Source organism: Typopeltis vanoorti, chromosome 2 (assembly GCF_054136105.1).
Source record: "Typopeltis vanoorti isolate ZY-2024b chromosome 2, IOZ_Tvanoo_1.0, whole genome shotgun sequence".
Lineage (NCBI taxonomy): Eukaryota > Metazoa > Arthropoda > Arachnida > Uropygi > Thelyphonidae > Typopeltis > Typopeltis vanoorti.
In genome coordinates, this window is record NC_143550.1 from 49,952,519 (window position 1) to 49,967,154 (window position 14,636).

The window sequence follows — 14,636 nt, forward strand, 5'->3', positions numbered from 1 at the left end:
TTCTACTGTACATAAATGACATGCTTACAATAACCACTAATCCCATCTGCAGCTTTGCAGATGATAGCATTCTCCACTCATCCTACTCATTTAACAAACCATGCAGTACTCTGACATCCCAGCAAGGTCATCTACAAGTAGTGCCTTAAACATTGATCTACATAGTATCCTCCAAAGGGGCAAGGACAACCTTGTTATGTTTAATGCCACCAAAACAGTCTTGCCTTTTCTCGTACAAAAGAGATCCCAACTCACCTTCCATTACCCTCAGTAATACACAAATCACCAGACAAGATCAGATCTTATTGCTTGGACTAACATTTACCTCCAGTCTTTCCTGGCATAAAGGCACCACATCAATAACTCCCTCAGCATCCAAGAAACTTGGCATTCTCTTTCATTCAGGAGGCTCTTTTACACCCAACCAACTATTCACTATATACAAATCTGAAATCTGTCCATGTTTAGAATACTGCTCATGTTTGTGATGATGAACCTAAAACTTCCCTTAAAATCCTTGATGCTATCCAGAGGCATGCAAATAGGCTCACAGATGATCCTTTTCTTATAGACTCACTTCAACCTTTATCGCACAGGCACAGTGTTTCAGCACCGTGTCTATTCTACAGATACCTCCATGGTCACTGCTCCAGCAAATAGGCAACCATAATAATGCTACTTTCTATTGTACCTTTCAATACAAGTATTGCAGCTCTTGTATTAACAGGTCATGCGTGCAAGTACAAAATCGCCATGAGGCACCCTGTTCTCTCAGCCCTGCCAGATGGTTGGGGTGGCAGCGAGAGATCTGATCACCCAATGTGAATGTGTTAAGCAATATGTAGATTGATATTTTTGTATCATTGTTCAGAGTGATCAAGAAGTAATGCAGCATTATTGATGATAATATTCTGGTTTTTATCTGTTTACCAAATGATCCTCTCCATCATTCAGATCATCTGATGATTAGAAGGAGAGCAAATAATGGTAGGTAATAATAAATTTAGTTTAATCTTTTATCCAAGTGTAAGCAAGCAAAGTTTGCACCTGAAGTATCTTCAGGAGTGAGGCAACTCATGGTAAAGGTGGACCAAGCTCTCATCACTACTTGTCTTAGTACCTTCCATAATGCAAAGCACATCTCCTTGCAGATATGTATAATGCTATGCATTAAGGGAAGGGCCACTACCCAGACCAGTTTCGACCTTTACTGAGGTCTCGTCAGTGGGACCCAGAGGTGGTGATACTAATGTGGAAGTAATGGAGAAAAACTTCCAATATATCTTTCTCTAAATCCAGAGTAATTTAATAATAAGGTGAGACACCTTTTGGCAATTCGTATAGGTAAATATGACTTCTCCATTGCTTCCACCTTAGTATCACCACCTCTGGGTCCCACTGACAAGACCTCAATAAAGGTCAAAACCAGCCTGAGTAGTGGCACTTCCCTTAATGCATAGCATTATACATGTCCACAAAGAGATGTGCTTTGCATTATGGGAGATACTAAGACAAGTAGTGATGAGAGCTTGGTCCACCTTTACCACGAGTTGCCTCAGTCCTGAAGATATTTCAGGCAGAAATTGTTTGCTTACACTTGAATAAAGGATTAAACTAAATTTATTATAATCAAATCAAGTGGGAAAAAACTTCCAACAAAAAAAAAGAAAAAAAAAAAAAGAAAAAAAAGGCAGGTAATTTTTGGTAAGCAGATAAGAAAATCATGTTGTATATACACAGTATCCCTTACTTCTCCATTTTAACATGTTTTGGAGAAACTGGAACAGCTAATATCCATTTGGGAGCATAAAATTACATCCATTATCTACACTAGAACAGTTTCAGGGTGGGAGACTATACCATGGATATACACACACACACACACACACACACATACACACACACACATATATACAGGGTGTTCGGGATAAATTTGACATATTTATAATTAATTATATTTTTCCGTAAGTTACATGTATTAACACACACTTCTCTTCATTTAAAAGTTTGGACCCTTCTTCATTCATATACAAGATGTCAGAAAGGATGGATAGCTGGAACCCACCTGAATCATGGAAGAGAATAACTTGTATCATGATGATTCGTGCCCGCCATCAAAATAAGGATATTACGACTGCTGCCCAATGCTCCCTGAATACAGTAAAAACAATCAGGCATGAACTAGAGACTTGCAATGGTGACTACGAGGATGTAGCAAGAAGAAAGATCCCTAGCAGACGATCTGATTGCGTTCGTACAGCAGAATTCCTCGCAAATCTGCAGGAACAGGTGTTGAAGAACCCTGGCATTGGAATTCGGGCTTTGTTCGTGGAGTTGCTAACTGTAGTCAAGCCCTGGATAACAAGGGTAGCCAATGGTAGGCCGTATGTATGGCAGCAGGATTCGGCCCCTTGCCACACCTCTGGGAAAAGTCAAAAATGGTTGTCTGAAAATTTCTACGACTTCACCAGTCCAAATGTTTGGCCTCCAAACTCCCCAGACCTTAACCCCATGGATTATTTTGTATGGGGCGCAGTTGAAAAAGACACCAATCGCACTTCCAGTAATACAAAAGCCCAGTTAATGGATAAAATTAAAACAGTTTTTGCGGCCCTTCCCAGGGAGACTGTAGCATCAGCTTGTTCGAGGTTCCGAAGCAGAATTGAAGCTATGATCGATGCTAATGGTGGTTATTTTGAGTAAATCTTGTTGATAGTATTGTAATTAACTCTGCCTGTAATGTTTTTTTGTCAATTCATTAAATTTAATAGATACAAAGAAGATTTTCTTTTTCCTTACGAAACTGTCAAATTTATCCTGAACACCCTGTATATATATATATAAAATAAACTCCCTTTTACACAAGAGCAGATATAAATTTGAGACTGCTTTTAGAATCTGCCACGGTACCATAACATTCTCCAAATCTTAACAAATTCAGATGTCTTACATTACCAAAATTCTGAATCATTAATTTGAGGCGTTCAGCAAGATTACTTCACATTACCTATAGAAGGTTCTATTCAGGACTGTAGGATCCCACCTTTTTACACTCAGTTTGTGTTTGCCATTCTGTATGCACATGCTTAATATATTGCTCTGAACCCAAGATGATGCATTCATTCAAACTGAGATAATGGCCTATAATTTAGTTATTATCACTAAATCTGTTTTTATCTCTAAATATCAACATGGGTGAAGAATGAGCAATTCCTAATATAAACTCATCAACTCTCCTTTACTCAAAGATCTTTCTGTAAAGGGATACTCTGCTACTGAATTTAATGCTTACAGTGACAAATTACATCCAGAAAGAAACTGATTCTGCTGCACCATTTCTTCATTTTGTCTGATAGATGCATAGTCTAAAAATATGACAGGATAACAGTTCCTTTTATACCATTTCCAGCTACATTTGTTGACTACAGCACAATGTTTGTTAACATTTCTATGAGAACTATCTGGCAGCTTGGTCGATAAAAGCCTCTGCTTACTTCCCATGTGGGTTGTGATAGTTTGAATCCTGCTTAAGGTATGAATGTTTGTAATGCCTTCACTGGAAAGCTTTTACAAACATTCAAACAGCCAGTTGGTTAGCATATCCACTCTCCAGCTAAAAGGCTGAAGGTTCAAATCATGCCATGGATGTTTGTAATCGTCTGCGAAAGTACTAGTAGTGGATTCATTAGGATGCACCTAATTCAAGTCTATCTTTTAAATGCCTATTTTCATACCAAATTTGATAAAGCAGTTACTCAATTTAATTAAGTAATCCTGAAGGCTTGTGCTGGATTTAAGGGTATAACATCTGCATAAAGTGGAGCTGAGATTAGTATCTCTAATTTCAATATCAGTCCTAATTTTCTTCATAACACAATTCCTATAGATGATAAATAACAGTAGAGACACTGATGTAAAATCAGGCAAGACATGGGTGCATGTTTTCATTTTTTATATCCTTCAGTTTTAAATGCCGACTTACAATTTAAATACAGGCCATGTACAGCTCAATAGTCTCTTGTTTACACCATATAATTTTGAACAGCTTTTTTTTCACACATGCAAGACAAATACAGACCCTTGTTATATTCCTTGATTTCTCAACTCTTTCGTCTTAAAGTGCAAACCTGATCTGGCAATCTCTATTTGGCCTGAACTCAGCTTGTCATCTCCAAGTTTCCCTTCCACAATTTTTCCTAGCCTTTTCTCAAGTATGTGTGCATGAATCTTATCTGGAACACTCAAAGAATATTCCTCTGTTATTCTCACATGAAATTTTATTTCCCTTTTTACATATGGATACTGCAAAAGCTTAACTACAGTCATCTGGGATTTGAATCTTCTGACCAGGCCTTTTGAATCTTACAGGAAACATTACTAAATAAATTTTTCTTCTTCTTTTTATATCAATCAAAAAATCATTGATTTTTTGATTGATATAAAATAAAATCATTTAAATATAATAGAGTGGGTGTTTATTATGATTCACTAGGAGTAAATTGGGCTTTGGCAGTGAACAGTGGAGAATAATAAATAAATATTATTTTTCAGGAAATAACATATACTACAATATTAATTATAATAATTTTAATTAACACTCCTATATTTTGGCAATGTTACATTGCCATCATCAGGGATCACAAAAACAGTGATATGTACATAGGCACTAACACTGGACAAATGAAGCTGAAGAAAGGCAACCAAAGTCGGGCCTAGATTCCTATATGGTGCCCCCTAATGTGCAGGATTGGGTGGTCATGGCCACTGGGTTGAAGACATGAGGATGTGTGCTCCCTCAGATCAAAGTTATTATAATTAATATTTTAGTCCATGTTGTTATTTCCTGAAAATAACATCATGGACTCTATAAGCTAAGACATTTTCCTTTTCAAGAAAATGTGTGTTAATTTAAACATAACTGTAAATTAAATGTAATTCATTTATTAAACATAAGTGCTCAATTTGTTTAATTTAATTCCTTACCCAACACAATGGTATTAAAGTACTATAAGTTTATAACCTTTCAAGGAATGGGACTTGCATAAAAAATTACACTAATAAAAATAAAAGTTGAAAATTATGAATTCAAATGAAAAAATATATTTTTTTGACAACCCGCTCTAAAATAAAACAATTCTCATCAATGGAATTGCAGTCCATTACCTCAAATAGTGCTGCACTTGAAGTGCATGGACCCCCCCCCCCCTCATTCACTCACTGCAGGTCCATGACTGCAATCATGGACAGAGCATAATGTGCAATGTATCACCAGAGAAGGGTTATTTATTTCATTTTTTTCACTTCTTTGGTGGTCTGTCTGTCTGTCTCTCTCTCTCTCTCCCCCTGTGTGAAAGGAAGATTTTTCTTTCTTTCTACTGGGGAAATTATAAAGTTTTTGAAAAATAAACTCATCATGGGTAGTCCATTAACAATCCAGAAACCAAATACTAACCATCATTTACACAATACCTGTCATACCTTGCATTGAAATCATTCATTGTCAACAACACTCACAAATGACTCTGGCAACTCATTCTACTCATTCACCACACTCCAAGTGAAAAATTTAGTCCTCACTCACTTGCTAACTAAATTCTTTCTTAATTTCCAGAGATGACCCCTAGTTTTCTCCATACTAGCCTATAGTGAAAAATTTCATATGTCTATACAATAACAACCATTATAGGTAACTTATATGTCTCTATCATACCCCCCCCCCCTTCCTCCTATCTGCCAATTTCTGTAACCCAAAAATCTTCAATAACTATTCATAAGGAACATCCCATAGACTTGCCACCACCTTGGTCACCCACCTCTGGATCCTTTCCACCTTTTCTACATCCCCAAGGAACCCAGGTGACTAGATCTGAATGCAATAGTCGAGATGGGACCATATCGAGGCCTTATAAAGAGGTACGATGACATTCTTATCTCTGCTTTTTAATATGTTAAAAAAACCCAAGTAATTCTATGAGTTGTTTATAATGACTTTTGCAACATAGCCTCTGAATTTTAACATATTCAGATATGTAATAATGGACAAGAGTCCATTATTACCCCCAAATCTCTAGTCTCCATAATTTCTTGCAGTTCAGTTCCATCAATGCAGTATATAGCTGATAATCTTTTCAAACCAAAAACACACAACCTTACACTTTGCCACATTGAACTAACAGCCAATCCTCTTTGCCCATACTGTTAGTCTATACATGTCATCCCGCAAGATCTCCACATTACCCTTATTAACTATTTCTCTACTTAGTTTTACATAAGCAAATAACTGAATATTTACTCATAGATCATAACTTATATTGTTAAAGTACAAGTTAAATAGCAGTGTCCCGAGAACAGGTCACTGTGGTACACTGCTAGTCACATACCTTCTCTGGGACTCAACTCTTCCATAAACCACTCTCTGATGTCTATCCACTAACCACTCTTTTATCCACCTCACAATCTTTTTACTGAGGCATGACCTACCCTTCACAAAATTATCTGATTTCTATCCACCGATTCAGGAATCTTGCTTTTAACCAACTTCTCTAATATCTTGACCACCACTCCTGAGATGCTGATCAGTCGATAATTTGCTACTTCTGTCTTAGAGATTCCTTTATGCAATGAAATTACTTTGCCCTCTTTCCATTTTGTTGGGACTATCTTGGAGATGAGACTCAAACAATCTGGTTGGTTGAAGGCACTGTCGATACCCTAGCACATTCTCATAATAAACGAGCTGAAATCTCATAGCTGTATTCATATCAAGGTTCTGTAAAAACCATGTATACCCGTGCATCACCTACTTGTTTTTATATCGGCTGATGTCACATTTGTTACTACAATATCTCCACTGATGTGGAGATATTGTAGTCAGACCTTTGCAAAGTGATCAACTCACTAATTCAACTATTTCATCTGCTTCCATTATCTTCCTACCATCAGTATTCATCAAAATTATTCTACCATGTTCATTCTTTCTTTTACTTGCAACATACTGAAAGAACTCCTCCTTTTGCTTGATCAACTAATTTCATCCCATACTCTTTTTTGCCTTCATTACCATGCCAATCACCCTTTTGGCCTGTGCTTGATACTGGTAGTGAGACTGCTGATTGCCTTTCTCTTTAAATGTCTTCTACAAGCCTTCCTTTTTTTAGCGACTCAGCTAAATGACATTACTCATCCACTTAATTTGTGCTTTATTTATCCTTCTGATTCTAAGTATGCATTCTGCTATCCCCTCCTTCAAACACTGCTTGACTATTTCCCAAGCACTAATAATATCCTTCCCCTGCAGTATGTCATTCCATGACACTTCTTCAAGCAGTCTTCTGAGTTTGAGATAATTACCAGCTCTGTAATTCCACATATAATCAGAACAGTTAGCCACATCCCAAGTCAAAACTACAAGAACACTCTCACCAACTGGTGGTGAAGTAACCCCTTCATTACAGACAAATTCTCTGACGCAATCACAAGGTCAAGCATTCTCAATCCCCTAGTACCTTCAATCAAGTGCTATGTTGAATAACTGCATAGATTCTATTTCCTTTTTCCCTTGAGACCTTTCCTTCTTCCAATCTATGTCCCCATAATAATTATCTGTCCTCTACTCGCTCAGTTTATTTGCTGATCTATATCCTTGGCATTACCTGGCTACAGAAGAAACCAACTATATATTTTGTCCTGTTATCCTCTATTCCACACCAGATAGTCTCAAATGTACCGCTTTTCATTTCACTGATGTTGAGCTGTTACCCTTTTTAGCTGCAGTTCATTGGCTATCATCGGTAATACCTCGCTCCTAGTCTTGTTTGCCCTGTGCCATGAAAATATTATAGCCTCCACATTCTATGCATCTAACTAATACTAACTTTTGGGACAGGAAGAGCTAATGCCCAAAACTCCTCCTTGTTCCAAATGCTTCTTGCATTAGTATGCATAAAATATAACTGCTTCCTTTTCTTACCACTACACTTTGTACTGACCATCTCATTCTGATTTTCTAGCTCACAAACTAAATCCAACTTTTTCCATCCACTCATACAGTCATTTGCCTTATTAGTATTCACATATCTCCTACCTGAATCCTCTCTATTAGTACTAGTATCCCTGTCTTTGCATTCACAATCTCACACCAGTCAGCAAATTTATCACTTAGCCTAAAAGGCATATTGAAGATCTTATTAAATTCCCTTCCCTTTATACAATTCCTATCACTCTCAGGGAAAAGAACCCTTAATCCATCTACATCTTTCAAAACAATCTCTGAAGCTACAGCACGCATTCCATCACCAACCAAAACACACCTATTGTAAAAACATCGAAATCCCAGTCTAGTTCTCATTTTCCTGAAAAGAAAAATCTCTCTGCTCCACTTAACAGCAATCTACCAAGCTTATCACTACCACTCTCACTCAGATGCAAACCATCATCTGCAAATAGCTCTCTCTTACCTTCGAATTTATCCCTGAGATCAATATACACAAGATTACACTTTTTACACATCCTTGCTATCATACTGTTCATGATCATTGCCCTTCTTTGCAGCTCCCTATCATACCTAAGCAATATACTTGCAATCCTACCTTTAACACTTCACAACTTATAACATTCTCAAATTCCATGCTGCCTCCCAAATCATTTGTTCCAACTAGCCCAGTCAAATCATCTGTAATTCTTTCTCACTTCACAGTCATCATTAATTGTACCACCTCTCAGACACACTTTCAGCAACTGCTCTAACTTTACATCTTTGATAATCAAATCCCTCCCAAACAACACTATTTTCTCTCCCTTTCTCTCTTTTACATTCTAAATTGCTGCTACAATCAATCACATTTAAGTTCTCATTTACTGACACCTTTCCTCTTCCAACAGACAGCTATTCTAATTATTGAATCTCATTCTTTAATTCATTCCTTAGACTCCTATTTCCAATAGTATGGAGTCTAGGTCTTATGTATAGGTTTCTGTCCAAGCTGTGTTCCTTGCATCAAATAAGACTGGGATGCTAGGATTGATGTCTTGTAATATACTTCGAGAACCTTGAACCCAGGTAGGAGAAAACACTAAAACTTGATCTTCTGATTCTATGAAATGAGTGAATGTCCCTCCTACAACAGCATCTTTTTTGCACCTCCAGTGTCTAGTTCCTTACTATAGTGCTTTTTCCTTTTGTCTTTACATTTGGAGTTGCTAAGAACTTCTACTAGGTCTTCCTCTTTTCCTCCTGCATAACTGTGGCAATTCTGCACCATGTTTTTGTAAGAGATGAGGCCTGGATACTCCTCATGCAGATTAATACCCAAAGCATCTCAATGTTGACCTGTAATCTCTGTAAAACTCCTTACATTAAGACTTCCAGATTTGCCAAGCCTAGAAACATGTACATGGGTAGCTGATCTATTATTTTAGGAATATGCCACAGCAACAACTCTGAACATTCAGGATGAAGAGCTCTTTTGTCTTCACATGCTGGCCTGGTTGGCCGAGTGTTTAGCGTATCCACTCTCTAGCAAAAAGGCTGTGGGTTTGAATCCCGCTGTGGGCATGGATGTTTGCGATTGTGTGTGGAAATACTATGGTGATGGTAGGTGGTAGATTGTGTTGGTGTAGTTGCAGCTGGTGGAGACAGTCGCAGAACAGGTGCCCTCTCTCAATGAATCCTTGGACTCCCTGGAGGTGTCACATAATAATAATAATAATAACATGACCACTAGCTCATCTTCAATTAAAAAGCCTTGCATCCTATATGGAATATGGTACATCTTTTTAAAGAGCACATTAAGGTAGAGAGAAAGGTAAGCAAGTTCATTTATTACTATATCAAAAATATACAGTACAAAAGAACTGTTGAGAAATAAGTTTTCACAAAATGAAGTTTTAGCTTAGTTTTACATAAAAACCAGGATGGAAATCCTTGTTTGCTATTAGTTATTGCAGAAAGTTAAATGATCTAGGATTTTTTGGTGTGTAGAAAACAAGTATAACAAAGGCAAGCAAACAACACTTCACTATACATAACAAAACACTCACCGGAAATTCTTTCGTTATAGTATCTGCTGTTTCATCAAAAATAGGTGCAAGCATTTGACTAAACCTACACCAATCAGCATAAAAATTTAAGAATATCAGTTCATTCTGACCTAAAAAAATAAAATAAATAAATAAATAAATATACACATACATATATGATGCACAAAGCAAATTCAGTTAATAAACAAATATTTATACATCTTTAGTCTACAGAGACTAAATATTTAACACAAGGACTCATGGGTGCAATTATATATTTTTTTTTATTTCTAAAATAAAATTTAGCACCTTCATTACATCATTACACATAAATTTAAATGTGCAAACTTAAATATGAAATGCAGTTTTTTTTTAATACACATATGAACAATAGATATAAGGCTGGCACCAAGCAATAAGTATAATCTTGTGTCTAATGTAATCATCAAGTGACTATAAAAATTTCTTCCAACATTTTAGCCTCTTGAATAGAAATCTAAATTGTGACTAAAAGTTATGTATCATGCAGTTTTGTATCCTATAACTGGAGGGGGGAGAGAGAGAGAGAGAGAGAGAGAGAGAGAGAGAGAGAGATTGTGATCTAAATGGCTTTGTAATATATTAAAAAACTCCATTTCCTCAATTCAGATAAGTAGCGTACAATACTGCATAAGGAAAGTTGCGGTATCATATCATGACAAATCTAATATTCTTCTGTAATTCAAAAGCTGTAGGTGATAAAGTTTCATTTTGTGTGTATTTATGGTTGCTTTTATTACACTGCTTGCATGTTAATGGTATCAGGTTTACTTATGTTACATTGTAAATTACTATTTAATGCTATTAATGTGTTGGCTTTCACCTTCATTTCTATGTAGTATTTTATTACGTTATATACAATTCCATTTAACTATTAGAATGCTCTGAATCACTTAGAGTGAAGTAAAATAAATGACACTTCACCACCTTCTCATGTGCTAATTCTTCTTTACCGGGATAGTAAATTAAGGAGCTACCCAAAATATTAATCTGGAAGATGAAATATCAATGACAATGCAAATTTAATACTGAAGCCGTAATAAATATACAGTCATATCAGTTTTGGAAAGAAAGATCATTTGGTTGGTTGGTATTATGATAAAGCAACTAAGGACAAAGAGCATGAGCCATGTACTGTGCCAACTGTATGTATATTCTTTATCAATTTGTGCATTTTGTAGGTGTAAAATCTCAACTTTTCAATGTGGAACACAATACTCTTCCCTCAAATGAGAGCATGTCAACTTTAGTTGAAAAGATCTTATAGTTCCTCATATCCTACCTAAATATATTCTACTTAAAATTATAGAGAATTCTGTACATCGTTTCATTATGAAAGAAAAGAATTTGTTTGTGATAGTTATTTATTACATATGCCCAAAAGCTCACAAATACATTCATCCACTCACCCTTTAGGCAGGTAGATTTTCCTAGCAGGTACTCCATGAAAATAACAGAAACCATTCATTATTGAATTTGCACTGTGCTAAAGTGCATAAGAGATTTTTTTTAATGCTCTAGAATTAGTATATAGTTGCAGCAGCTAAAACTATTTCAGTTTTAAGTTTTTGAACACTGCATGCATAACAGAAAGGGTAAGAAGAATGAAGAAATCTTCTTTCAAAGAATTTAAGGTTATAGCATTTCAGGAAGACAGAATAAAAGCAGAGGAAGAAAACATACAGATAAACTTAGGTGCTAGTTGTTATTCAAAACAGTTCTTCACAGTATAAACAATGCAAGAGGAAAATAAAGAATTTATCGAACTTACTAATATTTTGATGGATTTTCAATCAGCATCTTCAGAGCATAAATTATAGCACTTAATTAATCATAAATCTAAGAATGACGGTCTCCTAGATCTTTGGAAATTAATGCAACCATATCTTATGCTGATTCTAAAAATAGTCTCTTAGAGACTGACAGGTAGACTCTGTTTTGTAGCTGATGCTTTGAAACACTAGTTGATCAGCTATGAACCACTTCCAGCCTTAACAAATAGTCTCCCAATGATCTGGGAGACTTAAAACTATATTTAGCCTGACGTTCTGGAATTAACTTCATTCTAGTCCCCAGAGGGTGCCTTGTTAAGACATTAATTTGAACTGTTTCTACAGCCACTAAAAGCTGTATTTTACTATAATTGTAATTTGTGCTGTGAAGATGCCGATTGGAAATCCAGGAAAACATCAGTAAGTTCAACAAATTATTTACTTTCCTCTGGCATTGTTTATACTGTGAAGCACTGATGATTGATTCTAGACAGTAAATAGTGGATGTTGACAAGCTGCTTGTGTTCTTAGTTTTGAAAGAAACTGGAGGAATGACAGTGGTGGCCAGTTCAGCAATGCTGAACTGGCCACCACTATAAAAATACCTAGGCTGGGTCACCAAGCATTCTTAGGGAGGTTTAAGATGCACTTACACAAATGTGTGAGTAGCACTCCAAAGCTGGGCAAATTTGATATTTACACAGCATTTATATTATAAAATGCTAATTGATTGACAGAGAAAACATGAAAACAAGATCGTTTAACTAAAATTAGAAGATAATCCTAATGAAATTGTGAAAGATCATGTTTATCTCAATTAGTTAGCTTTAAGGAAAAACAAGATAAAGAAATAAATAGAATCAGACTAAGAAAGAAACAAAGCATTTTAGCTGTATAAAAGTTCTGTCAGGAAATTTATCTGCATATTTCAAAAGAAAGCTACTAATTAATACATGTATTATCCAGTGTTACCTATGGAAATAAGACATGGCAATGACAGGTTAACAACAAGCCTTGGAGAGAAGAATGCTCTACACAGAGAGAAAGAGAATGACTGGAGTAGAGGATACTGTTAAGTTTTGTAAGGCAAGTAAATTGAGATGGGCTGGACATATTAGCAGATTAACAGATGAAAAATGGACAAAATTAAGCACTATGTGGATACCAAGAGAAGGAAAGGTCACCATAGAATAAGATGGAGGGATGATCTACAAAGTTTTGACATGAGAAGTTGACATTAGCTAAGGATAGAAACAAAAATTTATGGGAGGCTTATATTCATCAGTTGACAAAAGGCTGAAGAACAAGCACTCGTACAGGTGAGAAGTAGTGTCCCGAGAAGTACTTTTTTTTTTTTTTTTTTTTGAAGCAATAGTTGAGATGTGTTCATGTAGGAAAGGACAAAGATGTAAGTCAGTCCACAATGTGAAATCTGATCATGTTTGAAGACATAATTATTATCAAGAGTGAGAACTGAAGTGAAGTGATATCTTTTTTTCACAATAAATAAAACAAGACTGTTATGACAGCAATCAGGTTCACAGGGTAATCCTCACCAGACTGAAGAAAAAGAAAGAGATCAGAGTTTAATGTTTTCACTGCTAAGATAACAGAAGCTAGCTAGACCTCCTTGATGACTTATTTTAGCAAATATTTACTAAATAAATATTTTTAGTAAATATTTGCTATATTTGGTAAATGTTTACCAAATATTTTAGTAAATATTTAGTAAACATTATTGATTGTATTTTGACTTGGTATTAGAGATGTCATTTAATCAGAACTATTATTACATGATACTGTTTCAAATCTTTCATGGCACCATTGCATATGAGAAAAATGGTGGCCAACACCTTGATGTTGAATGATATCAATATGTGGGATTTATGCAATGTAGCATGTTTAATGTATCCAATGCCAAGAGTGAATAGTTTGTGGTACAAGAGAGAGAGAGAGTGTGTATGTGTGTGTCAGAAATGCTTCATGAGTGAGTGCAAGAAATGAGTCATGTCAACAGTGGAAGAATAAAGTGACTGATATTAAGGATGAAAGTGTTGTGGAGAATGTATTGGAAGCAATGAATGATAATGTACAAAATACAAACAAGAATATGAAGGAAGCAGATGAAAGTAATAGCAAGGTGACAGCGTGGAGAGAAAGAACATGCTTATGCAGATTCCATAGGGCAAAACATGAGCTTGAGCAACTGGAGAAACGTCTGGCATGTGGTACAGGAGGGAGAATGAAAGAAAAAATTTATGAGAAAAGTATAAAAGTGTGAGAAACTTGGAGTAAAGAGAATTTATTGCAAGGGGATTGAATGATAAGAGGTATACTTAATGAGAAAGCAAAGAAAGAATATTTCACAGGTGCAAAGATCAAGGATGTTAGTAAAACTGTGCAGAAGAAAGAAGTGGAAGAGTTGGCTATTTTGGCAGGTGAGAAATATGCAATGAGAGAGGATATGAAAGAGCTGTTGAAAGAAGTGAAAATTGAAGAATAAGAAAGTAAAGATTGTTAATCTGCTTCCATGGAACAATAAGACAGAAGTGAGAAGAAGGGAATGATTGCTAACGAGACAATGAGAAGATTGTGCATGAGGAATGGGGACAGTTTATATAGATGTATGGAGTGAATTTGATGGATGAAAGGACTTGTACATGCCTGATGGACTGCATTTGAATGTTTTTGGATGTTGGGAGGAATTGTTCAGTGAGAGTTTGGTAATGCAAAATCAGGGAAACTAGAGATATTGGGTGTGGGAGGAGCTATCAAGCATGTGTCTAGCCACACTTGGGACAAATGAGT

General features: G+C 35.9%; 1 protein-coding gene across 1 annotated transcript in view; it reads right to left on the reverse strand.

Moving 5' to 3' along the window:
- Positions 1-14,636, reverse strand: part of ERp44 (Endoplasmic reticulum protein 44) — a 196,800-nt gene that overhangs the window by 150,747 nt on the left and 31,417 nt on the right. Inside the window, exon 3 of the mRNA XM_090404875.1 lies at positions 10,039-10,148. Within this exon, the coding sequence (XP_090261001.1) occupies positions 10,039-10,148 (110 nt within the window). The remainder of the gene's footprint in view (positions 1-10,038; positions 10,149-14,636) is intronic.